This window comes from Puntigrus tetrazona, chromosome 11, assembly GCF_018831695.1.
Source record: "Puntigrus tetrazona isolate hp1 chromosome 11, ASM1883169v1, whole genome shotgun sequence".
Classification (NCBI taxonomy): Eukaryota; Metazoa; Chordata; class Actinopteri; order Cypriniformes; family Cyprinidae; genus Puntigrus; species Puntigrus tetrazona.
The window spans coordinates 8,916,194-8,942,787 of record NC_056709.1 but is presented as its reverse complement, the minus strand read 5'-3'; the positions used below and the strand labels follow the sequence as shown (position 1 = coordinate 8,942,787).

The 26,594-nt window shown below is 36.2% G+C and overlaps 1 protein-coding gene across 1 annotated transcript in view; it reads right to left on the bottom strand.

Annotated features, from left to right (window-relative positions):
• The window catches only part of itpr1b (inositol 1,4,5-trisphosphate receptor, type 1b), an 87,792-nt gene that overhangs the window by 36,454 nt on the left and 24,744 nt on the right, over positions 1-26,594 (bottom strand). The window contains exons 14-40 of the mRNA XM_043252539.1: positions 23,503-23,602; positions 22,977-23,137; positions 22,544-22,685; positions 21,635-21,793; positions 19,031-19,203; positions 18,783-18,902; positions 18,290-18,475; positions 17,897-18,148; positions 17,673-17,814; positions 17,429-17,582; positions 17,090-17,280; positions 16,805-16,937; positions 16,679-16,730; positions 16,438-16,603; positions 16,127-16,300; positions 15,375-15,443; positions 14,954-15,091; positions 13,355-13,480; positions 12,295-12,495; positions 11,968-12,219; positions 11,192-11,317; positions 10,378-10,494; positions 7,684-7,804; positions 7,433-7,538; positions 6,166-6,235; positions 5,179-5,327; positions 4,356-4,467 (exon numbers count right to left, since the gene is read on the bottom strand). Of these exons, the coding sequence (XP_043108474.1) occupies positions 4,356-4,467; positions 5,179-5,327; positions 6,166-6,235; positions 7,433-7,538; positions 7,684-7,804; positions 10,378-10,494; positions 11,192-11,317; positions 11,968-12,219; positions 12,295-12,495; positions 13,355-13,480; positions 14,954-15,091; positions 15,375-15,443; positions 16,127-16,300; positions 16,438-16,603; positions 16,679-16,730; positions 16,805-16,937; positions 17,090-17,280; positions 17,429-17,582; positions 17,673-17,814; positions 17,897-18,148; positions 18,290-18,475; positions 18,783-18,902; positions 19,031-19,203; positions 21,635-21,793; positions 22,544-22,685; positions 22,977-23,137; positions 23,503-23,602 (3,892 nt within the window). The remainder of the gene's footprint in view (positions 1-4,355; positions 4,468-5,178; positions 5,328-6,165; positions 6,236-7,432; positions 7,539-7,683; positions 7,805-10,377; positions 10,495-11,191; positions 11,318-11,967; positions 12,220-12,294; positions 12,496-13,354; positions 13,481-14,953; positions 15,092-15,374; positions 15,444-16,126; positions 16,301-16,437; positions 16,604-16,678; positions 16,731-16,804; positions 16,938-17,089; positions 17,281-17,428; positions 17,583-17,672; positions 17,815-17,896; positions 18,149-18,289; positions 18,476-18,782; positions 18,903-19,030; positions 19,204-21,634; positions 21,794-22,543; positions 22,686-22,976; positions 23,138-23,502; positions 23,603-26,594) is intronic.

The following is a 26,594-nucleotide window of genomic DNA, read 5'->3' as shown; positions in this document are numbered from 1 at the left end:
TTTAGCGATAGTGAGAATTGGTCCCTATACTAAATTTGCTACCAAATAAAAGATATGGAAGAAAGGAGAGAGAGAAAAGAAAGGAAAGAAAAAAGACCTCCACTTATGGTTGAGAGAGGGTCTAAGCACAGTCCAGGTAGAGGAGACACTCACACACACACACCCATCATCACTCACACACACACACACACACCCCACACATCCACATTACATAAGCTTCTCTGCTCAGCAGCACAGACGCATTGTCAACCTAAAGCCATATTATCCTCCCCATCCTCTTACATCACACACACACACACACAGACTTACACTCTGTGACGGAGATCACATTCTCTTATGTAATATAAAGATGAAGAGAGACACACAGAGGGAGAGGTGTCAGCATGTTATGAGCATGGATGGTCAGTGAACACATGTGCCGTGAACACGTGTGTGAGTGTGTATGAGGGATCAGACTCATGATGCGCTCCGAGGACACAACCTCCCAATCATCATCAAAAACAGCAATCATGTGAAATATCCATCAGATTCGCAGCAGGTGACTGCAACCTTGTTGTAATACTCATGTGTGTGTGCACGTGCGTGTGTTGCATGTATGTGTATATGTATGTATGCATCTATGTAGGGCCATTGTATTATAGAATTTTATTTCTAAATAAATATACAACTGTAGTCTTAAGTATCCTTCAGAAATCTTTCTAACATGCTTATTTACCCTCAAGAAAAATATCAATACTGAAAAATATCAATGTTGAAACCAGCTGTACAGCCTAATATTTTGGTGAAATTATCATTTTCTAGTTTTCAACTCAAAAATACAGACATTTCAGTAAAATTATTCATGTGTTTACTGAATGAAAATATGAAAATATCAGTTAGGAGAAACTAGTCTTACTGACTCAAGAATAAAAAAAAAATGCATATTATATATATATATATATATATATATATATATATATATATATATATATATATATATATTTATTTATTTATTTATTTGTATTTTTTTTTACATTTTATATATACATTGTGTATTTAGTGTAAAGTTATATACATACATACAAACATGATTATACAAAGGTTTGTGTGTGTGTGTGTGTGTGTGTGTGTGTTGTACAAATGACAAAATGCTATCAATAATCTACATCAAACCCAGAACATTACACTAGAAAGGTATTTAGTCACGAGTGCTTGGGTCACCTTATTTAGCAAAATTCCTGACAGCCTTTTTTCTCATGTTTCAATAGTAGAATAAAAAAAAATGCACACATTGCTTTTTTTTTTTTTTTTTTTTTTTTTTTTTTTTAAATGCTTCAAGTCGACATTCCGAAGGAGTGAAACTTGTGAGATATGTTTTTTTGCTGACCTTAATTTAACACCAAAACACCCAAAAACACAGATGAACACACCCTTTAGTGACCTTTTACACTTCTCCTCCTATACAAATACAAGTCATGATGACACACAAACGGACGCACATATATACAAATAATAACGTGCTTTTTCTCGTTCAGCCCTGCCACACAAGTGCACGGATGTTCAAGAACATTCGCACACGTCTTCTTGTTATGCAGAGACAGGGTCCCATTTCATCCCTGGAAGCGACAGGAGAGCAGTGACTATAAATATAGTGCGAACTCCCACCTGCCTTCTTGACTTCAACTCACAGACGCTCACTTTAAAGGAATAGTTCACCCAAAAATGAAAATTCTGTCATCATTTACTCACCCTGGAGTATTTCCTGTAGGAATGTCTTTGTTCTGCCAACACAAAGGAAGTTATTTTGAAGAAAGTTTGTAACCAGGTTGTTTTGGGTCACCATTGACTCGCAGTAGGAAAAAAAAAAAAAAAAATACTGTGGAAGTCAATGGTGACCAAAATAGTTCATTTTTGGGTGAACAAATTCTTTAAACTTTGAATCCATTGCCGCCTCTCACATTTAAAGGAGTAAACGGAAAGCGACCGCAAAGACTGGTGTTACTCGTAATTATAGTGCTTGCATGGCAGACCTACAACATTTTTTTAAATGAACAGTATCAAAACTAAGATATTGTTTGAATATTTACCACTTAAAATGTAATTCAGATCATGGTATTTATATCATATTGCGTTATATTAATTAGAGATGAAACAAAATGCTTTAAGATATCACGCTCTTTTTTTAGTTTATGAGTTTATGCGTAAAACAAAAGAGTCCGAATCTTAATTCAAAGTAAAAAAACTTGCTAGCATTTTTCTTATTTTAAGTAAAAACCGATGATTATTTAAAAAACAAAACTTTATATTGTGATTTTACGTCATAATCTTGCTTTAGGAATATTTAGACGTGTACTTGACTTTTTTGGATTTTGGATATTCTGCCTAAATGATCTGGCTTTTTTTTTTTTTTTTTTTTTTTTTTTTTTTTTTACATATTTATATGTGTCAAAGAGCCATCAGATGCTTGTTAATAATGCCTTTAATTTATGAAGAGTTAACAGAAAACTGACAGCAAAGCATTTTATTTATTCAGAACCAGACTTTTTTTATGCGAGCACTACTGAAAAGACAAATCTAGATTATAAAAATCTAATTATACTTATGCTGTATGTATTCCCTTTTCTCATGATTTATATTTCTAATAAACTGTTGAAGTTGTCGTTTTATGGCTTGTCAGAAGAAATCACCAACCAAGACTGAAAACAGTACTTCCTGCAAATTCAGTCGAATAAGCCACAATTTCACAAGTTACCTGAACTGGGTTTGGCTACATTTCAGTTTCGCAAGATCATCAGCGTAATGTGTTTTTTGGCTAGATTAATACGGTGTTATTATCATAAAACTCTGTAATTACTTGTTCTTGGAGCTTAATGCGAAAAACACCGCGGCCGATGCTATGTTGTGACATCCTTGTTAAAGCACTAATTTTGTTGCGTCTCAGCAACGAATGTAACAGGAAGGTAAACTTGAATTAACGCTACAGAGAGAAGTGCTGGCGAAGTGTGGCGGGCTGATACACTTACACGCATTTTCACCAGCACACGCTAATCTAAAACAAGGCCAGCGGTAAAAACACACGAACACACACTGAAACTATCAGGAGAGGTTAACAGCGCATAACCTCAGCACACACGGACAGACAACAAAAAAACGGCCGGTTTGTGGTGAAGTCACGTTGACAAACACCAGCAAAAAGCTCAAAGGAAAAGAGAACAAGCACTAAATAGGATGACTACACTGGCGCGAGAAGCCGCTAAACACAGCAAATAATCAAAACAAAAATAAACAAAAACACAACCTCAGCCACATCCAGCTCATCATCAAAGGCAATTAGCTGGAAGAGAAGAGCATACAGCAAAGTTAGTATTGTGAAGGAAGGAATCAGAGAACGCTCGGAAAAAAAGAAAAAGAAAAGCCAAACGATGTTCAGAGTGACATAACACAAGATTATTGTGATTGTTATTTATCAGCATTAGCTTTGAAAGCATTAGTTGCCAACTACAAAAACCTGTGACCAAATCTTGTCGTTTGTAGGTAAAGACCCCATGAAGTCAAGAGGGAATATTTCAAAATAAAAAAACACCAAAAACAAAATCAAAACTAAATCAAAAACAGAAAAACAAAAATGATTTAAAAAAAAAAAGATTAAAAATACAATAAAAATCACCTACAAAAACTTGTTACCAGATCTTTTCATTTGTAGTTAAATACTCCATAAAACAATTTTTCAAAACAAAAAGCAAAACAAAAACTAAAACAGCAAACAAAAAAAAAAAAAAACAGTAAAACAAAAAATCAGAAACAGCAAACAAAAATTAATAAAATAAAATTAAACCAAAATTATAATAAAAATCTAATCAAATAAAACAACATATGGTAAATACACTTAGAATACAGATTAAAACCTTAAACTCTCATATAATTTTCATGGAGTCTTTAAATAGGAAATTGGATACAGGATTAACATTATTATAAAATCTCTGGCTTTCAAATATGTTAGTGACGTTAATTGGGTGTTAATTCATTTAGTACTGGTAAAAAAATTATTGTTTTTAATGCAAAACCACATTAGGAAAATCAGCATGGTTTTAGGAGGATATGAGTCATGCACAGATGCACGTGTGTTTATGTGCAGCTATATATATAAAAGTATACAGACTAATAAAACAGCATGTCAGATGTTTAACGTAGTCCTACGAACTTGATTTTGGGTGGAAAGCTGGAGTAAAATATATCCTCTGAGGCCCGTTTTGCTATTTTTATGGGCAATACGACAATTATACAGTAACGCACACCGATAGTGCTGCGAGAGGCAAGTTTGTGTAAGTGGAAGGATATGTTTAATTTCTTTCATGCAACCACAGCATGTATGTTACCTTTTCCCCATAGCCTCGGTCCTTCGTCATCATTTCCCGAAGCGTCTGCAACACTTTAATACACAAACGCTCCTCGCTCTCCTCTAAAAGTTGTTTAGTGTGCTTTATCAACCTGAAAGACAAAAACAGCAGCTCTCACAAGCCTGCCACGTAATCTTTAGCAGACCTGATGACTTATTTGATTTGTTTAATAACGACCCCATTTTAAAGCAATAAGACTGTCTTTATATAAAAAAAAAAAAAAAAAAAAAACTGCTTTTGAAAAAATCCTCGCTAATGGTTTTACGATGTCAACACCGTTCCTGAATCGCTTAATCCTGCATCTCAGCATTACTCGCATACGCAAACAAACACAGACGAATCGCCCAAACACGCAAGTAAGCTCTTTTGTAGCTCTGGCAGATGGACAGGAGTCTCTGAGGACAGGTGAAGGACAGTAACACTACAGTAACACTGATTTATTTCCAGAAAAACTTTAGAATAAGTAATACTTTTTACCTATAAACTACAACTTTTCCCTTAATAAACCATTAATTTGCTGCTTGTTAATAGTTAGTGTGGTAGTTAACTATTGAGTAGGATTAGGGATGTAGAATAAGGCATTAATATATACTTAATCGGCACTAACAAATAGCTCATATCTATTTATAATATCTAAATAAACAACTAATAGGTGTAAGCTTAAAATAAATTGTTAAACTGTTCTGATCCTATATGTGTTTTTAGGTCACCCGATGAATCATATTCTCAGACCATTGTGACAGTTTTGTCCTCTGAAGCTCAGGAAGACGGTTTTTACGGTTTATAGGAAAAGGAAACTCACTTAGAGATGAAGCCTCCGCTCTCGCATTTCCGCCGAGCGTCTGTGTTTTCGGGGAAGAGGAGCTCTGGGCGATGCAGGACGTCCACCAGCACAGAGAGCTCAGCTTGAACCAGCGGCCGCAGACGATCCTCCAGAGCGGACACGATGTCCTGACACACGTTAGGCCACAAACAAAGACAACCGTTGCTTTATTTCGGTTTATTTTAGTTTTCGTACTATTGCTGCAAATTTAGCCATGCTGCTCATGACAGGTTTTGTGGTCCCGGGTCATATGATACACTAAGTTTGAATTATTATTTTATGACTTACCTGCTCGCTAAGGATGCATTTATTTGACCTAAAATATGTTCAAATATGATGTTTATGTAATATGACTTTTAAAATGGAAATATCTTTTAAAAATCACACAACTTTTCCAACAAAGCCTGATCGCATTATTCCAATAAGCTTTATATTAGCATATAAAATATTATATACATTTTTGAAAACAGCTGTGCTGCTTAATATTTTTCTCCAACAACGATGATACATTTCAGTACTCTTCGATAAACAGGAAGTTCAAAAGAACAGTAGCTATTTGTTTTTATTGACTGCATTTACATAATTAATTTTGTTGTTGTTGTTTAGGTAATCTTTCAGACTCTCTGAAATTTGATTAAATATTGAATGCTTGTCCCTTTTATATGTTTAACTGGCGATCATGTCATTTGCAACATCATAAATGAAGTGAGCGTCTTGTATATTTTCACTGGCACTGGCAGGTGTGGTAAAAAAAAAAAAAAGAAGCCATTTTTGGACCCAGGCCACGAATATATTCTCAGCACCAAGGGCATGATTTGTTTTCATAGCGAGGGTTGAATTCAGCAGCCCTAAGGCTCATAACACAGACGTGAGCTGTGCAAACGTGTCTGAATACTCGCCAACTCATGCCACAGCTGCACGGGGGTGGAGACAGACGTGATGAAGCCATGGTTTACCGCAACTCACTAACTCAGCCTTCCCCTCCCTCAGGCTAGATGACACCCCTCCACTGACCTCTATCCCCTTCACCCGTCTTCTGAGCGGAGTATTTTAAAACGAGAGGAAATGCATGCTTCTACCCACAACACCGACTTTTGATGACAAGTGCCTTTCTCAGCATTTCAACAGAGTCCTTTTCAAAGAAAGTAACTGCTGTTCCTCTGATGAACACGACAGCAGAGACTTCTTCATACAGCTGGAGACATATCGGTAGAAGCTGCTCCGTTTATATGGTGTCATACGAGTCCTTTAAACGAACGTGCACTGCATTTAGAACATGACTTTAATACTGATGTGTGTGTGTGTGTGTGTCTATATATGCCATTAATTATTATTTTGAATTACTTTAATAAAATAATATTAAGCATTTCCATACAATCTTTTCATATAATAAATGATGGCACAAAATAAAACTATAAATCTATAAAATATACTAAAATAAAAAAAAACATTGTTGAAACACTCTTGCAATTTTTTTTATTATAAATTAAATGCTAAATAAAAAGTAGAATGCTAGTATACAACACTATTTTAACACAATAACATATAAAACAAATTCTCTATTTAAAAAAAAGACTACATTTAATTATTACAATACAAACTACACTTAAATTATTATAACCTTAAGCACAAAGCTGTTTGTTTTGTTTTGTTTTTTACTGCAAACCCTGTTACACTCAACACTGTAACCTTTCTAAAGGCACAGTGCAATTTAATTTAACTTAAATGCATTATTGATAGAACATATACAAATAAAAAGAACAGCTTATCTAACTAGACAAGGACTTTTTGTTTTATTATCCATATAGTAATGCGTGCGTTGGGATGTTAGATTGAACTTTATCAGAACATTCCACCGGACATAATTTCCAAGGACCTTCATCTCACCCTGACTCAACTTCCCTATAACAATGCACGTGAATTCCTGGAATGAATTTCCTGTTTCCCAACCTCTTCAAATTCCATTTTGCAATGCGTCTAGAACAATACGGAGACGTTTTTTTCTACGCATGTTTGACCAACCGACCCCATCACCAAACAATGATACGCAACAATAATGTTATTTCTAAGTGTGTCTTGCTAAAAGCTATTGTGACGCAGCACTTAATACTAAAAACATCGTTTAATCGGTTGTTCTCTGGAGCCCGCCTCACCTGCAGCCTCTCAATGATGTTCCTGTAATCTTTAGAAGTGGTGAGCGTTGAGTCTCTTCTGACGCTGCTAGCGAGCTGACATCCTCCAATTGAGGATGGTTTTCTGCACCACATTGTTGGACTTCACAAACAGGTTGTTCACCTGACTGTCCAAATCCACCGGGATGGCGATCGCTCTGCTCTTGGCTAAATGTAGACGGTTATGCGCACACTTAATACAGCGAATGGTGAAATCATTTCTTCTCAATCATCTCTGGTTTTTATTTAAAGGACAGAGGAATGAAAATGGAGCCGCATGAGGTTCATTTACGTAAAGGTTCGAAATACTTACCCACATCAGACAGAACCTTAATACAGCTCTCCACTGAGGCTTTCTGGGCAGGAACGAGCCAGTTACAATGGTAAACTCTGAAAACCCCCTGCAGGAGCTGCACAAACACAGGCTGCCGGGTCTGCCAAACGAGAGAGACAGAGGGAAGGATGGAGAGACTAGATTAGACTCAAAAGGACAGGAAATAAACAACTAAACTTCGATAACAGACAGACTTTCAAAAGATTCAAGTTTTCAAGTGAACAAAACATCTCTGCATCATTTTTTGGTTTCTACAGCGTCTTCTACAGAAGGTCCAAAAGAAGTTCAACTCTATCGACAGCATCAGTCGAGGCATTCCAGACAGTTTTGAAGCAGCTCATATGTTGGTTAAAGCACTTATGTTATACGACGCCAATATAATTTCAAACATTTTACAGAAAAAAAAAAAAAAAACTTAAGCAAGGATGATCAAAAGTGACAGTAAAGACATGTATGATGCTATAATAGTTACAATAATATAATATATAATAAATATTTTAAATAATCGCTGAGCTTTTAAACGTTTTATTAAAGAATAGCATAAATAAATCAAGAAAAAAAGTAGGTAAAAAATGTATTTAAAAAAAAATATCTACAAAATATTAAGCAGCGACTGTTTTCAACATTATTAATAGTAAATGTGACACTGAAGACATCGGAGTAATGATGCTGAAAATTCAGCTTTGTCATTACAGGTAAAAACTCATTCAAAATACATTCAAGCAGAAAATATAAAGGGAAAAGATTTTCACAACATTACAATTTCTATTTATTTCGTAAATGTAGCCTTGGTGCTCATACGAGGCTTCTTTCCAAAACAATAAAAACTATTTGTAGTGACCCCCGTACATATTAAAGCTAATAGAATTAATGCACATGCCATTGCTTCTTTGCACAAACGAAGGGACCGGTTTCTGTGGTATTCCACGGCAGAAGATGCTATCAATAGAGATAAGCTTACACTGAACCTGACACGTCTAATTAAAGAGTTTCTTAAAAACATAATAAAAATCATACCTCCCAAATTTGTGTACATTTTTTTCCATTTACTTAATATATAGACTACAAGGTTAACAAATGATGACGTGTTGACACATCCAGTGACAGAAACTAACACCACATCTTAACACCGACACCGTGGTTGAGAACACAACACAGGATGGCATGTTTGCCACGCTACAGATGCAAGACATGTTCAAACGTTTTCTGGACGACTAGTCTAGTACGCACAAGGGCTTAATTGTGAAAACACACACACACACACGCGCAAAAAAAAAAAAAACCCTCAGTGTGATCTAGTTTCCCATTCAGACAGGATTACTAGCGCGAAGAGTCTAACCCAAACTACGTCACGACATTCTATGTGCAACCACTGTGAAGTCATTACAAAGCGGTACCTCGGTTATTTTGCCTAAAATGGAGGCCTGCCACGGCAAAGAGAGATGTGAGAGATCAGAGAAGGAAGCTGTCATGAAGCAACACTTCCAGGAAAGGATGAATGGTTTTAGGGTCGATACACGACACAGTACGAGGAGGAACTTAACAGCTGCAGACTACTGGGCTACAAATAAATGATTTTGATTCGTCTGTACCTACATTAGACGAAAGGAAACCATTTATCATTTTAACATCATTTTATAACATTATAGTATTCGATTTTAACATCGAATAAAAGCTCGCCATTCATCGAAATGTCAAGAAAAAAATCTAAATGTAAATATTAAGCCGTAACGGTTTAACGCTGACGATAAATTTGATCTGATAATTAGTAATGCTTCTCGTATTACAAAGATTTCTGAAGAATCATGTGACGCTGACATCATTTCAAAAGAGTATGTTGCATTACATTACAATTACAGCCTTGGTGAACATAAGTTAATTTTTCAAAAACAAATAGTTTTGCAAAATATCTGTAAATATAATATGAAAATATGTAACAATAATTATAATAATAATAATAATAATAATAATGCTAGATAGATAAAAGATAGTTAGACAATATTTTATTAATTACATACTGCAGAATTGATATTTGTAATTGTAGCAATATCCTAAATGATAATGTAAATAACAATGTATTTAATTTTCTTAAATGTAATGTATTCATTACATTTTTTGCTAAAAATCATATTTCAACAAAGCTTATTAAAATACAATTACATGTCTAGTACTATGTGCATTATTGTATTACTGCAATGTCAAAATAAATGATATATACTGCCATTTAAATTGCCTCGTATTAGTATTTTATCACAGGAACAGAGAAAAATTGACATAAAATATCTGTCTTTTTGCAAGATTAACTTAGTTTGATCTGTGAAAAGAAACAGGGAAGTATACTTTTAAAGCTCTTTAAAACTAACAAAATAGGCGTCACGTTGCCCAAAGCTCAGAAAGTTAAAATAACGTTAAGGTACAGAACTAGCACCATTCGTGTGATTGCTTTCGTTTCCAGATAGCAAAGTCAGACGTACTACATGGAAAGACGGACAATAGTGAAAACACCAGATTTTCCAAGAAAAGCTATGCAGTCAGCCACCAACGCTCTACAAACAAGGCTTTATGTGTAGCGTCCCGCAGGCAGACATCAGCCCTGGTTACTCTGATTGTGAAATGCAGATGTGGGAAGTCTGTGAATGCTGATGAGAGAGGAGAGTTCTTGAAAGCTCTGACCGTCGCGCAACAACCGGCAGTGGTCAGGCCGATTCTCTTAGAAACCCCTGGGCGTGATGATACGGCCTCAACTTCTACAGATCCTACAGGTCTCACAAAAGACACCGGCAGGTTAGGCTAGAGAGAAGGGGGTTTTACAGGTACTTACGTACATATGACGTGCCACCTGAGCGAGGAAGAGGTGAAAAATGGTTAAGATATTATCTGGAGGTTTATTTTCCCATGTGTAAAGATAACGACGCATTTCCTTTAAAGAAATCAAACCGCTTTAGAAACTGAAGAAGGTGGTGAACCAAAATTGAACTGAAACCGACAGCTGAAAGCAACGCGTACTTAACTTGTGCAGATATATCACGAATATTTGAGTACTGGGGTCGTTACCTGTAAACTAGTGCTTTGGTCGGAGAAAGGAGCTGAAAAATGTCGTCACGATGCTCATCACGGTTTCTGTCACGTGGTTTTCTAACGTCGTGTCAGCATGTCTACGATCGCTTGTATTGTTGCAGACCTGGATGCAAAGCGAACATAAATAATAGACATTTATTGTGGCTTTGAGTCATTTGCTTCAGTAAGCACAGTCAGAACATACACTGCTTTGCTGCCCTAAAAAGAGGACTTGGATCAGACATCATATAAATAAAAACCCGTATCATACCACAAATAATGAATCACTTCTACTCGACTTTTAAAAAAAAAAACCCTCAGGCCATCAACAGTTAGACAATGTTAGTTGCACGCTAGCAAGCAACAGATTGGTACTTTTTGGTACTTTACACTTAAACGATTCATTGGGGTTGAGAAAAGTCCCCGTTACCCTGCATATGTCGACCAGAAAGTTCTCAAAGAGCTTCCACATGTGGTTGCTGGTGTAGATCTCCTTCATTTCGACCTCTGTGTCCACGTAGCAATGGTTCAGGAAGTTGATGTACGCAATTTTGACCTGGGAAAGAATACACGCACCTTAATACTTGCAACAAGGACATCAGTAAACTATGTTCTGGGAGTATATGGGCCGGGGAGACGACAACAGAGCAGTGGTTTAATAACATTTTTTACAATTCATTTAATTAATTAAAGTTGTAAATTAAAAAAGTTCTTAATTCAGATGTAACTTTTTTATGTATTTAAATAATCTAACTGAATTCAAATTCTAATACAATTAATTAAAATGCATTTTAAATTACATTATTTATTTGCTGTCAAAGTATTCAAACCATATAATGTAAAAAGGTTTAATTAAATTAAAATGTATGTATTAAAAAAGAAGAAGTTTTATTCACGTTTTATGCATTAAAAATGTTTTTAATAAAAATTATATTTTACTAATTAAAGTTTGATTTATTAAAATATAACATTATATTTATGTATTAAAATAATATAAAGAAAAAGAAATATAAATCAAAGACATGAAATAAAACAATCTCTTCAATTACATTTTTTTATATATTTTTTTTCCCCTCAGCCACTTTTATTGTACAACATACAGTTCTTGCAATCCATTGGAAACACAAGATTAATAGTGGTTGATAGGGGCTGGAGAAACAGATGATACCACAATAATACATTGTTGAAAATAAACAGGCCACTGACCTCAGGGATACAGTCTTTGTGTGTAACCACGCGAACAATATCGTCCAGCGGCAGCAAGGAGTTGCACTTGATCTCGGTGTAAACGTTTTTGCCCTCTGTGCAGACGGCCAACAGCTCCACCAGGTGGATGTGGTACATGAGGGGGCTGTTTTCATCCATCCGGTCACGCTCCGAGCGCATCATCTGGACCAGAGTCTGGAACGAGGCCCGGTCATTATAAAAGACCAGCACATCCTCTCCAGAGTTCACCAACTGCAGAAAAAATTGATTCATTTTAAAATCGCAGACATGACTACCAAAGGCGATTTCAGCACATCAGCCACCCACCTCGGCCATTACGATATCCTGACATTTTTTGATAAATTTGTTCTCGGCCTTGACGATGGTCTGCAGGAACTTCAGGTACTGCACGTGTCTGCCGTGGGTCTCGATGCAGTGGACGAAGTGCTGCACGACCCGCTCGTTCATCTCACTGCACAGCTGGAAGTTGTTCATGAAGATGTGCTGCATGGTGATGGCCTCCAGGATCTACACATGACAAAAAACAGCAGATACATGTAGATTACGAACAAGCGCTTCACTAGCTGTATTAGAAAAAAGTCCTTTTGATCTAATTGAGCAAAAGTTGTATGGGTGATGCTGAAACATTTAATAATATATATAGTAATATATATTAATATATATATAGTTTTTTCATTCACAAAGCACATTCACTATGACAAACAAAAATCCAGTCTATGATCTAACAATGATTCTATTGTACACAAACATTGCAACAGGACTCTATTATTATGCAAAATTTTACTTGCTTATAATTTTTTTTATTTTTTGTTTAAGATTTATTATTAATTAATTACTTCAAATAATAATAATATTATTATCATTAACCATATTACAGGAATATTATTCCTGTTTAAAAATATTATTATTATTATTATTATTATTATTATTACACCAATAGGCTTATTTATATCTTATTATATATATACATATATATACACACACACACATACATACACACACAACTTCTATCCCCAAGTAGTCTGGAAAGAGGTGAACTAAAAGACAACCTATTTAGTCAATGTAATTAAAAGATTTGGAGTAGGTTCTCCAAGTTGTGCATTAACATATAAAAATCATATTTTCACACAAATAATAAATAAATGTGTATATAACCTACCACAGTATGACTAAGAATATCCACAATGCAATTTGTTACATTAAAATCCCACAAAAAAAAGACCACAATTAGTGTGTAGTCATGATGTCACGATGATGAACTATGAATCATCATCACCATGATGTTTAATTTCAACCACCACCCGCAACGCAACACTCATCCTTCCCTGATGTTTGTGTATGCGCGTGAGAGATAAAAAAAGCTCACCCCAGGGTTGAGAAATAGGTTGATGTGTTTGTGGAGCAGAGCCTGGTTCTGCTGGTTGCCTGCACAGAAGTTCTGAAGAAACTCATGAGCCAGCTTCATGATCTCTTGCATTCGTATGTCCTCACCCTGTAAAATGCCATATGTATATAACATGTATAAGACTACACTGGTAGAATTTTCATTTCTGATTTCTTATTAAGAATTAGATCACAGCAATTATATATTTAATCAAAAGACGTTTAATCAATAGATGTAATGGGTTTATTGGATTCACAAAAAAAAGAACCAATAGGAGTCTTTTACTCCTGAATGCTTTTAAAACTTGACAGTGCATGTTCTGATACACTAAATTATAGTCATTCATTCAAGAAGCACACAGGTTTCATTTTCATTCAGAGATTAAGAAGAAAACTGGATCGTATGAATGATTCCTTCATGCTGCATGTTTTTGATTCCCTACAAAGATCCAAATCAATTAAGTCAGGAATCAGACTACTCTGATCTCTTTACAGTAGATTCAGTAGCAGTGTTGTGGAATTGCTGAGTGTGAGGTGTGTTAGTAGTTTTCCATCTGCATCGGCAGAAGAATGAACATTCGAGAAGCATTAACAGACCATAAAAATAATTCTACCAGTACCACACTTATTGAACTCGATTACACCAGACTAGAGGTCTTCATGGGTCCACTTGGTTCTGAAAACCCAGGGTCTGAGTCGTGTTGGGTACAAAACTTTGACGAGTTTGGTCTTTGGTAATAAAAAAAAAGTGTTTTTTTTTTTCAAATAGAACCCCAATAGGAAGATATGGGGTTATATTTTTATTACAAAATAATATGTAAAGTCTTTTAGAAAACGTTAGAAAATGTAGAATTCTAAGCTGAAATCCCAAATATCAAAACTTTCCATACCTAAAATACATATTTTATATTACATAATGGTTCTTTTGATTTTTCTTTTCATTTTATAATGTACTGACTATTATGAGCCATTTCTCCCGGGAAGTCAGCTTTTTATGATGTCATTTCTAGTTACCATGATACTGACGTGATACTGATGTGAATAAATACTTGCATTTATTCACATGTGATTTGGTTAGCTACTCATGTGGCGCATTGTCATAATTTTGACTAATGCAGGACACTACTGAATGCACATCAGACGGAATTTAGATGTGTGTATGCAAAGCCGGCTGATAAAGAAGAGGGTATACACCTTATACACCTGCGCAGACCCTTTACTACACCACTGAGACTGAGACAAGACCATGCACCAACATGCATCAACAGATGCTGAGCTCATTGATTAATATATCGTAAAAGATCTTGTAAGATGCTGTCCCTTTACACAGAGCACTGTAGATGTGATCGCGAATCTAAAGTGAAATTGAACAGCTAAAATAAAAATATAGGAAGCTCAACTGAATATCACAACAATTTTGTTATTGGTAGTCAAATAGTGTGGAGCCATGGTGGGCCAAGCTTCTGACAGGAGCCGGGCCTGAACCTTATTTACAGAAATACCAACTTAACAGATATAAGATGCATCAGAAAAATGCACTTGGGTTCAGATTCGGTTCGTGAAGACCTCTACACTACTGCACCTTCTCATAAGGGATCTGCAGCAGCTCAAGCACCACTGAATGAGCTCCCATGTTCCTCAACAGCCTCTGCTGCTGTTTCTTACTCTTCTTCCCGGACGGTCCTTCCTGTGCGCAAAGCTTGCTGAGACGCAGGAGGATCTAGAGATAGAAAGAAAGACAGACAGACAATGAGATAACGAGGGGTAAATGAATAAATACTGTTTAATAAAGCAGATCAGTCTGCAATAGCTTTTACATGCGGTGCTGCTTATGCCATTTCTCCTCCAGATGTACACTTCAGGACGGGTTAATTAGATCTTCTTTAGTTAAAGTGGCTACATAATTAGCTCTTTTATAGTGCTTAGATGCATTAACTACTTCAGACATAAGACCCTACCTAAGGCTGAATGTTCATGTGTGAAACGTGTGAATGACACTTTACCTCTTTCACATCTCTGTAATTGTCACTGCTATTTCCGTCTGTCTTTTTTTTGCCCGAACCAGAGTCCCTCTGCATAAAGAGCAGACATACACGAAATAAAGCAACCGTTAATGTTGTATTTCGTTCAAGTAATAATGGCTATTATATACAAAAGACTGCCCCAGAAAAAAGGTCATTGTAAAGCAACAGAAAAAGTGAGCTACAAAGTTTCAACCACAAGAAAAAAGGAAAAATTACCCCTTTATTCATTTTATTTTGCCCTGATACATAAAAAAGGCAATGATGCAATATAAGCATGAAGAATGTCAGTGAATTAATACGTGACCCTGGTCTTAATTTGCTGGGGTATATTTGTAGCGACAGCCAACAAAATATTCTAAGGGTCAAATGTATCGATTTTTCTTTTATGCCAAAAATCATTTCAATATTAAGCAAAGACCATGTTGCATTAAAATATTTAGTGAATTTCCTACTATAGATATATTTGATTAGTTATATACATTGCTAAAAACTTACTTTGGACAACTTTAAAGGCAATTTTTCTGATTTTCAAATAGTTTTATCTCACCCAAATATTGTCCTCACAAACCATACATTGCAGGAAAGCTTATTTCTTCAGCTTTCTGATGTATAAATCTCAATTTGGACAAACTGACACTTATGACTGGTTTGGTATGCGCCATATTTTAGGCCAGCCAACACTCATAAATATGCAATTGTGGGTCTCTGGCTTAAATAATAAATGCTGCCACCTTCTTTTTGTGGTCAGATTCTGCTGGGAGTCCGTCTCCTGCATCCATGCCTTCATCACCCTGTCGCTTGTACACCCAGAGCTCTGACTTTTCCACATTAGATCGCAGCTGGTCAAGGTCTGATTTGATCTGCTTGTAGTTGTCAACATCCTGACTGGTCACTAGAAGTTGAACCTATAGGGAAAAAATGGAAGGGATGCATGAAGAATTAAAATACAAATTACTTCAACATCAACAGCAAGAAATGGACCAAAAGTGACAATACCATTCATAAAAATGATTTAGAACAGCAATGTCATCATGTTACATACCTGCTTGAAAGCCATTAGCACTTCTTGTCTCTGGCTGAAATGTCTGAAGAGCAAATGTAGGGCTCCAGACACAAGCGGTGGATAGTCATGCATAGTGAGATGCAGCAGAACCCTCAAAAATGTTCTTCCACCATGGTCATCAAGATCCAGAGGTGTGTTCTCCTCACTGAATTCAGAAAGAATTATAGTTACACACTTTCGATCTCTTACAAAGCACCTCATTCAAGAAACGGATCCTTACCTTCCTCCAAAAATTCCTTCTGCTTGTTCTTCAATATTCTCAAAGTCCAGAGCTGTAAAACACACAGAAAAACTCGCATAATCTGTAGAGTAACTTGATTGATGGCGATTGGGAGATACTGCATACCTGGGATACAGTTGGGTCCGTCTGCATTCGCAGCTGGCACTGCATCCGTTTGCGTGTTGCTCTCGTCAAACTCACGTTTGAAGATGCAGAGCAAGCAGGAGATCCTGTAGTCCAGTCGTACATTCAGTATAAACTGAACAACAAAAAAAAACACAAAGTTCAGTTTTGCACCAGATTTGAACTCTACCTTCAACATTTGAAACTAACTGACTGTTTGGATGAAATTTAGATTCCTCAGATAGTTCATATAAAATAAAAAAAAACTATATTTTCTTTTTAAAATACCTGTAGGATTTCTATGATCTTCAGTTTGGTGTCCATCACCAGAATGTCTTCCTTCTCTGGTTCTGTCTGGGTCTTCACCACATCACCATCAGGGGGTGTTGTGGGGGTGGTGGGTAAGAATCCACCTCCTCTTAAGACCACCTGGGTCATGAGCTCCCCAACGCCATGGATGGACCTCATTACATTGCTACCTGTGAGAAACATAACCACCAAACCGTTAAAAATTCTACATTTTGCTTGTGCAAGTTTTAGTGAGTGCTTGAATATCATTCAAAGGACCCATTATGCTGCTGACGTTGACTGAAACTGTTACAACATGAGAAAAAAAGAATTCTTTACTTTTGGACTCATCTCCTTTTTCCATTTTGTTGACGGGGTAGATGGTGCTGACATGAACGCAGTCCAAAATGGCCAACAAGATCTTAGTCAAGCGCAACAAGTCACTGAAGTTGTAAAAGCCAAAGTAAATAAGGTTTCTTGCTAAGTTCACAACCTTAAACACACAAAAAGCAACACAAGAGTTAGTCACATCCAGTAACAACCCATGCTTGTCGTATCTTTACAGTCTGGATGGGTGACTTACCTCAAAAGTCAGTTTGTTTTTCTCTTTATCGGAGAAAGGAACATTCTGACAGACCACATCTCTGAGGTAGTTCTCAACAAAGTCCATTGTGAGTGCAAAGCGCTCCTTTATCTCATCTCTGCTGGTTCCGTCATTATCATAACTGAAACACAACATTGGATGAACTTGATTGAGATAACTACAGAAAACTAATACGGTTTCTTTTTAAAAACACTTCAACCTACTCATCGATGGCGATTTTGGATGGGATCTCGGACCACAGCCTGGCGTATTTCACAGGCATGACCTGTTCCTGCGGGTCACGGTCTACGTGCATGTGAAGCATCAGCCGGCAGAACGAGGCACGGAGGTCGTAGGGAAGGTCTTCATCCGACATGCAGCGCAGGATCAGGTCTACATCCAGCTGACCTGATATCTTCTCTATGGCTAAGTACTGGCGGTCCAAACACATCCTTGCAAACAGGTTCAGCTGGTATCTGAGAAAGAGAGTTAACCAGGAAAGAAAAAGGTTACTGACAGAACTGATGTTTTTTTTTTTTTTTTTTTTTTTTTTTTTTAGCATTTTGAACTTTTGCCCTGATAAACTTCGACCGCTGGTTTATTTCCTGTTGGCTGACCTGTAGTAGCTAATGACATCCTGGTCCTCTTTCTGGCCTTCTTTAGCATCCTGCGCCAGCTCTCTGATGCTCTTACTCTTGATCTCCTTACCGCTGTCCTTCCAAAACAACCACACCTCCTCCTCATCCTCCTCTGACTCCACTGGACCCTCTCCAGACTCCACCTCAAACCGAGACAACACCAGCCTGGGTCGAGAGAAAAAAAAAGATACAGATTTCAAATAGAACTGACCAGAAGCACTTGAATAATTAATAATTCAAATATGTTTTATTTTAAGAATACATTTCTTTAGGAAGGCTGCATTAAATTGATCTTGTAAAGACATTTATAAATGCTAAAAAGAAATTCTTTAAAGTATTATTAGAATGATTTCTGAAGGATCCTGTGACACTGACGACTGCACAGTGTTTAAACTGAAGTTATATTTGATAACAACACTAACGAAATAACTGAAAACTAATCTTCGCATCTAGTAATTCAAAAATGTCTCACTTGGTTTCTATAAGGATGTCAGCATTGGCAGGATTCAGCACCGCATTACAGATCAGCTCCTGAGTCACTGGGATGGACTTGTTCATTGACACACACAGATCGGACAGGTAGTCCAGAAACCTAAACATAAACATGTCAGACTTCTATCTCTATTTGGCACTTATATAAGCAAAAAAAGTTTAAGCGTTTCTCTCAAACTTTTGGGCAGAAAAGCTCTTTTGTCTTGTCCGCAGCACACTCTCTCCCACCTTGGTTCACGGTTTTTCCTCACAAGGCTGACAAACGTGTCAATTTCAGCCGCCGTGATGTGCTTCTCCAAGAGTTTGCGGTTGTTGTGGAGGAGGGCCGTTATTGTATCTTCGGCCAACACGTCGTAGCCGATCTGTTTCTGCATGAAGCGGAACTGCTTGGCGATGTATTCCTGGACGGAGGGCACAAAGAGACAAAGTGAATACTTCTGTTCTTTTATACACCGCACCTGTCACCCGCTTCTCTTTTTGAGTGGGTTTTGCTTTAAAAACACATTTAATGAGGATAAAGGATGAACATTAACTGAACATTAACTAAATAAAAAAAAAAGAAAGAGAGAAAAGAAAACCTCAGCTATCAGCCATATTTGAAATTTTTGTTTAGGTTAAATTAAAGCACTAAAATAACCTTAAAAAAAAAGACTATCCAGTCATGGTTCGATCGATGGTAGATCGATTCAAGTGTTTCTGCTGCATTGAAAATTGTATCACAGACATATCTGTTGATTTTACTGAACAGAAATTCTGACGCATTTAGAGAATCCACTTACCGCTTAAATTTTTGTGATTTTAGAGCATTTTAGTGATTTAAAAGGGAGCCATACGTGTGTGACCCGTGCTGGCAAAATTAGTCAGATTTTTCAAATGTTTTTTTTTTTTTTCCACATACTCAATTCAAATAAATAAAATAAAAACACTTCTTCGTCTACCTCTTCATGATGAATCGCTTTATCCTCAATTGTAAGTCGCTTTGGAAAAAAACATTGCTAAATGACTAAACGTAAATGTAAACAGTAGGCCTAGTTTAATCAAAAGTAATGAGTGATTTCCTCTTTTCTTTTAACGTTTAATTAACATTGACAGCCTATTGAGACATAATGCATCGCTTGGTTTCATTAGCATGGGTTCTAATCTTATTTCACTGTTTTGGACTAATTTAATTAATTTAAATATTCGCGAACCTGGCATGTTGCGCTTTGCAACAGCAGACCTACTTGTTGTGAGAAGCAGGACCGGCAGTTGTCCAGAAGCAGATAAAAATGTACTCCTCTCAGAAAATGTAAAAATAAAAGTTGTTTTGTAAAATAATAACGTTAAGGTTTAATTACTATTTGGAGCATTGGGACCAATAAAAAAGGGTTTAATTAACAGAATTTGAATTTTAAAATTTTGATTCAAGTTGGACTGTGCATATTTCGAGATGATTTGCTTCTGAAGCCATGTCTGTAAAGTGGAAATCTACTGAACCGTTGTATAAATCAGCACGGTACACATGTTTTCATTGTTAATATTCATTAGCCTACACATGCGCGAAGCGTAAAACTAGAAGTGAAAAACCTTATGAAAAAGAAAATATGCAAATAGCGTGGTTGCTGTTGTTGCATTCCTTTGCGGTTATGCTCGTCAACAGCGTGGTATTGCAAAATTTGTAGTTATCGCGACAGCCCTGCTCTTTATGGTTATATTTTCAGCTAATGCACTCTGAAGATGTTTGCACCAACGTTTCTATGAATGACTGAGTTTATAAATATTATTACACTTTGATTCTAATTTCATTTTGCCATATAATGCAAATAACTTTTTTTAAACATCCCATATGGCTTGATTCATACAGAAAATTAATTATAAATGATGTCTATCTGCATTTAACAAGACATTTTGCTCTGGTAAGGACTGCGTGGGCTATTAAGCACTATACTGTGTGTGTGTGGGTGTGTGTGTGTGTGTGTGTGTGTGTGTAAACACGGCCACTTCCTTTGTCAAACACAGAACAAATTAAAACCATGTTATATAAAATTAAATGCATTAAATATATTCAATGAATTACTTTGACTCATGTCAACATCTACAAACACGTGCCACTGAATTTCGAAACCTCGAAAAAGTCTGAGGTTCAATGGCATTATATATAATTTTTTTAAAAGTCTTTAAAAAAATATTAATTAGATGTGTAATGTTGGAGACCACAGGAAATCACACTTATGCCTGCAGACACACAGATAACATCTTGAAGTTTACGAATACATCAGAGAGAATTTAAATGAAGGCAAAGTCAACGGAATCATATCAGCATGGATTTAGAAAACAAATCAAGAGGGGAAGCACTGGGACGTCGTGTCCCGCAGTCACAATATGAATAGTACAGTTCAAAACAGTACAGTAAAAAAAAAAAATTGAAAATTGTTGTCGAAGATTGAACCAGAGATGCTCCTGCACACCAGGGTGAAGCCAGAAATGTTTAAGTGGGTGAGTTTGCATAAAACTGGGTGGGCCAAGTATATTTTAGCCTAAAAAAACTAACATTAACATCTTAATTTCAACTAATAGCTTTAGTTTTATTAGGCTATAGTTTTTATTTTCGCCTACATTATTAAAATTAAAATCTTAACATATGTGCCTGAGCTAACAAAGATGAACAAACAATTAGCAGCTACATTATTAACAAACTTAATTTATGCTGTAATGTTATACTTTTAATGGTATTTGATGCATTAACTAAAATTTGATGAATGAAGTTTACATTAGAGCCCTGCACGCCCAGTTAAAAAAACAATAGGCCAATAGAAATGTTTACAGCCGTATTTTCAAATGCTGCAGACCCACCTGGTTCTTCCTGTAATCCTGCTGTGAATGTCGCAGCACACGGTAGCACAGTCTGCATATGTGCCTGAAGGGTGCGTGTCTCTGGTCATTCAGCTCCTCCAGACGCAACATGGGACCATCGCCGCTGTCGGTGAACGGGGCCTGAAGCAGCTTAAAGATCTATCGGATGGAGATTGGAATGAATAATACATCTGATGTATTACTTGCACTAATGAAGAAAATTCTGAAGTTTTTCACTGCACAAACAATTGTAGAATAGCACAAAAATGTGCTTTAGATTATTTAAATACAGTTCTTTTAGGGACCGTTCACTGAAAGGTTCTTTAGAGATCCAAAAATTGTTGTCATATGGTGAAAAAAAAATCTAATTTTCAAAATTGTTTAATGAAATACTTTTTATGAGCCCTTATGTCTATATCAATATGGTTGCAGATGAAAAAAATGCATTACTCATTTTATATTTTAAATATTCTTCTAAAGCAGGGATGTGGAAATACTTTTAATAATGCATAATGAATGCATTTTTTGTGCCTTTTTTACTGCTGGTTTATTTACAATGCAGGTTTTTGACTGAAAAATAATTGATTTGTGACATTTACTTAATTTTATTTTAGGATAAAAGTGTTTATTAGTGCAGTTTATAAGGATAATCATTCTATTTGTTGTATTTCTGCTTGTCCAAAAGCGCCACCTGCTGTCAGAGGGTGAATTTACATTTTCATTCAGCCCATCTGCTGCTTTTGTTGCTGTCAGTATGTAAAAACTGTTTGATGGAAAATAAAAACAATATGGATAATAATCAACTTTAGACAAGTTGATTGATTGTAGCACACATCCCAATTCTACACCTGAAAAAGTTTTTCACATCTTTTAGCCACAGGAATTATGAGGTATTGAAGAGCATCCTACTTGTTTTAAGATATTCTGCTCTCTCATGAGTTTCTGCCGTTCACGGTTGGGTTTATTGACCATGATCTCCAAAACATCCTGGCCATTGTTGGGGATGTCCACCACGAAAAACACAAGGTCCTCCAGAAGCTTAGTGACAAATCTACAAAACACAAAGAGAAAAGAAGGTCAAGTCGGTTTAAACTCATAACAGCCCTAATTAAGGGCAAAATTCACTAGAAGTGCTGGAAAATGTTGTTCATTCATCACAGCAACGCTTTTGAATTTCCAGTTTAGGCCTTTGGAAATAGTTCCCACATGGTTTGTTCACTGTAATCAATTGATACAGTGAAACGACATGAAATGGGAAATGGGGTTGTAGCAAAAACATTTAGTCAGGGGTCGCTAAAGGACTCAAGCACATTCCTATTCCAGACACTTTCAGGAGTCGTACCTTCTTTCATTCTGAGTGATTGTGCCCTTCTCTAGCTTGCCAGCGATGGATGCCAACACTTTACTGGCATCGTTGGCAAAGTCTAGGTCCCTCACCTCCGCAGGAGGGACTGGCACAATGGCGAAGGCCTCTTTATCTTCTTTGATAGGTGATGTGCCAATCTGAAAGAGAAAAAAAAATACTGAAATTTAGTGCAACAGTAGTAAAAGAATAACATGATAACTGGAAGAATTCTATAATTCTATAAACTATTCTATAACCTTTACAGTTTATATAGACTTCATATTAATATTTAAAATTATATTCTAAAGATTTATTATATATGTTGCTTTGGACAAAAGCATTCGCTTGCATATTTATTAAGCTAATAAAATGATCACATAATAATTTAAATAATTAATCTAAAATGTTATTGTTATATTATTAGCTGCAAAAAAAAAAAATCAGACAATAAATTATACTAAATGGCAACCTGATTCAACCATTTGATATTAGTGTTTTTGTGAATTACTTGAACAACACCCACCCGTAACATAACTGGCTTCTCCTCCTCTTTGTCAATGGGGTTGTTGGTGCTGTGGACCCATGTATTGGTGCACAAGTGCCTTAGTCTCACATACGAGTTCCTGAGGAGGAAACAAAATGTCAGTGGTATCAAAATGTATGATCTGCTTAATAATAAATAAAAAAAAATAAAAAAAAATCAATTGTGACCTTGTGCTTAGCTCAAATTACTGACACAGAGGTACTATTAATATGACTAACGTAAAATGTTTCTTTTTTTAATGTATAAATGCATGCATGTATATATGTATACAATCATTCATTCATTATTTACGTTACGAGTAATTATATTAACCCTTTATAAATGAATAGAGGTTAACTGGAAAGGTAACTGATAACCTCCAGTAACCCTTAATCTTAAGACCATCAAGAGTTTACAGGAGGTCACAGCACATTCCTGCTGTGGCAAGGGTCGTCTAGGGTCATATTTAGGGGTCAAATGAGTTCATTTAACCGTTTAGCAGTCCTTCAAAAGCTCACTAGGGGATAAAACACTCGTGTACTAAGACATCATGTGAGAACTAGGTTCAGGGCATATATGGTGGAGGTGGGACGCCTTCAGGTCACTGTGACCTCTGTAAAGTCCTCTGTAAACTACAACCCAACGTTTAAGAGGATATGACTGCCTAACGCCGAACAGTGGCTCTATTAAGGATGTCAAAGAAAGATCTGTCTCGCAAACTCACCAACCTGATATATAGAACCTCAAACGTATGGAAAATGTTTATTAAGTCAGATCTTTTGTGATAGTTCGCGACAATAAAATGAAGCTATTAGCTTTAAGGCTCATGCATTTACGGACCCAAGCTACTGCGATTGTATTGCACAATCAAAACATGAACTTTCCCTGAGTTCATGCCACTGACTCCAACAGCGCCTACGGGAAGCTATAGCAGTTAGACACACACACCTAGCTATCAAAGCCACTATTGTTCTCAGTGTGTGCAAGTGTGTGTGGTGCTTAAACACAAACCTACAAGGAAGTTCAATACCTGTCAGGCCAGATAGTTAATTCACGCTTGTTTTACTAAATTGCCGTAAGCACAATGCACCTGTTCACATTTGTCTTGCACACTAAGGAGACCTTAACACTGCTATCAGAGCTGTTTTTTGCTAGGTTTTTAACAGGCCATGCTTCTAAATTGAGCTGCATCATCAGAATGATTTTAAAAAAAGGGTGAGAAAGAGAAAATGAGAAAAATATCATGCAGTGGAGGTTAGTGTCAAATTGACGTAAAGAAATACTCCACCTAGAACATGAATTGGCATAATTTTCTAGTGAGTGTGTGTGTGTGTGTGTGAGAGAGAGCAAGTGAGAGAGAGATTGTCACCTCTTATCTCTAGGTCAGCTTTCGGTAAATAAGTTTGTTTTTCCTTTGTTGAATGTAATTAATACTTTTATTTAGCATTAATATGATCAAAAGTTTTTTTTTTTTTTTTTTAAACATTCTATTCATCAAAGAATTGTGAAAATGCATCACATTTTCCATAAAAACATGAACTCTTCAACAATAATTGAAATAAATAGAAATGTTTCTTGAGCACAAAATCAGCAGAAAGATCATGTGACACTGAAGACTAAATTCAGCTTTGCATCACAGGAATAAACTGCATTGTAACATGGGATAATATTTGACCAACATTACAGCTTTTACAGCATTTTTGTTTAAATAAATGCACCCTGGTTGCTCATAAGAGATGAAAATATTACTGCCTTTTTTAAATTACAAAGGATATTTTTGCACCTAGAACTTAAACCGAGTCTAATTCATACCAGAGAATTCATAACATGTGTATCAAATACGCATTAGATTGATACGAAACTGAAAATATGATTTTAGCCATCCATCACCCAGCTCTGTGTCGCTGTGATTTCATGAGGTTCTGTTTTGGGCCTCGCTCAACTGAGGCTTGAACGTAACCAAAGCGTCACAGAGTTTCTTCACTAAAAGCACACACATCTATACAATTACACACACACACACACGTAAGTAAAATTGGGCCTAGCGTTTCACACAAACATGCTCTTGTCACACACAGACGCGGCTGTATTCCTGGCACAGTTGTGCAATCGTCTATGTGACTAACAGAGCTTACCTTTGTGTGTGTGAGTGTGTATGTGTGCCCCTCACACTAATTAGTCACATCTACAGCCCTCCAGTGCCGTGACAGGACGCTGGTCTGAGAGTTGGGGTATTTCGGGTCACACTTAAAGCCATGACTTAGAAAATCCTTTTACTAGGATCAAACTTAAAGATGATCTCTCTCACACACAAGAGGAGGCTTTAGTTCAGCTTGTTACTCATATTACCGTCAGTGGCTTAGTGTCGCATGAAATCCATTCTGAGCATGTGGTGGAGAGGGTCATATTATCTATAGATTATCAAGGCCCATAGGCTCGATATACAAAGAAGCAATTACACAAACACACATGCATCATCATCACATGAATCAGACTGCATTCAAAGAGAAACTCATGTCATGAAACATTTCAAGAAAGTGTCTCGGTTCTACATCACCACAAAAAAAAAAAAAAATCACATGAAATTAATAAGAAGTCACATGTTGAACATGTTAATTAGAAGGTTACATCAAAAGGTTAAGAAAATCAAAAGGTTAAATTATTCCCAATGGAAAGCATTGTAAGCCTTAATGGATGAATTAAATATTGAAAATGTATGTATGTAAAACACACAAAAATGCCCTCAGAAGATAAAAATATTTTAGGGATGCATAAGCCGAGAGGGGGGATCTTACCACTATGTTTTTACGAAAAAACTAATAATTTAAAATATGATTTATACTGGGGCCATTTATTTTCAAAAACGTTATTCAAAAATTAACATCAAACACTTTTCTGGGATTTAATATACTTTCTATAAACTTTTCAAATTCGATGCGCATCATAGAATCATAAACATAATCTGGACATCTTCATCTGATTCACTCGTTCAATACCAAAGCTGAATTTCCCCTACTATGTTCTGCTTCTGAGCAGCAAGGAAGATGACTTCATTAAAAAACTCTTTCCAAGTGATGGCTTATATAAAAAAT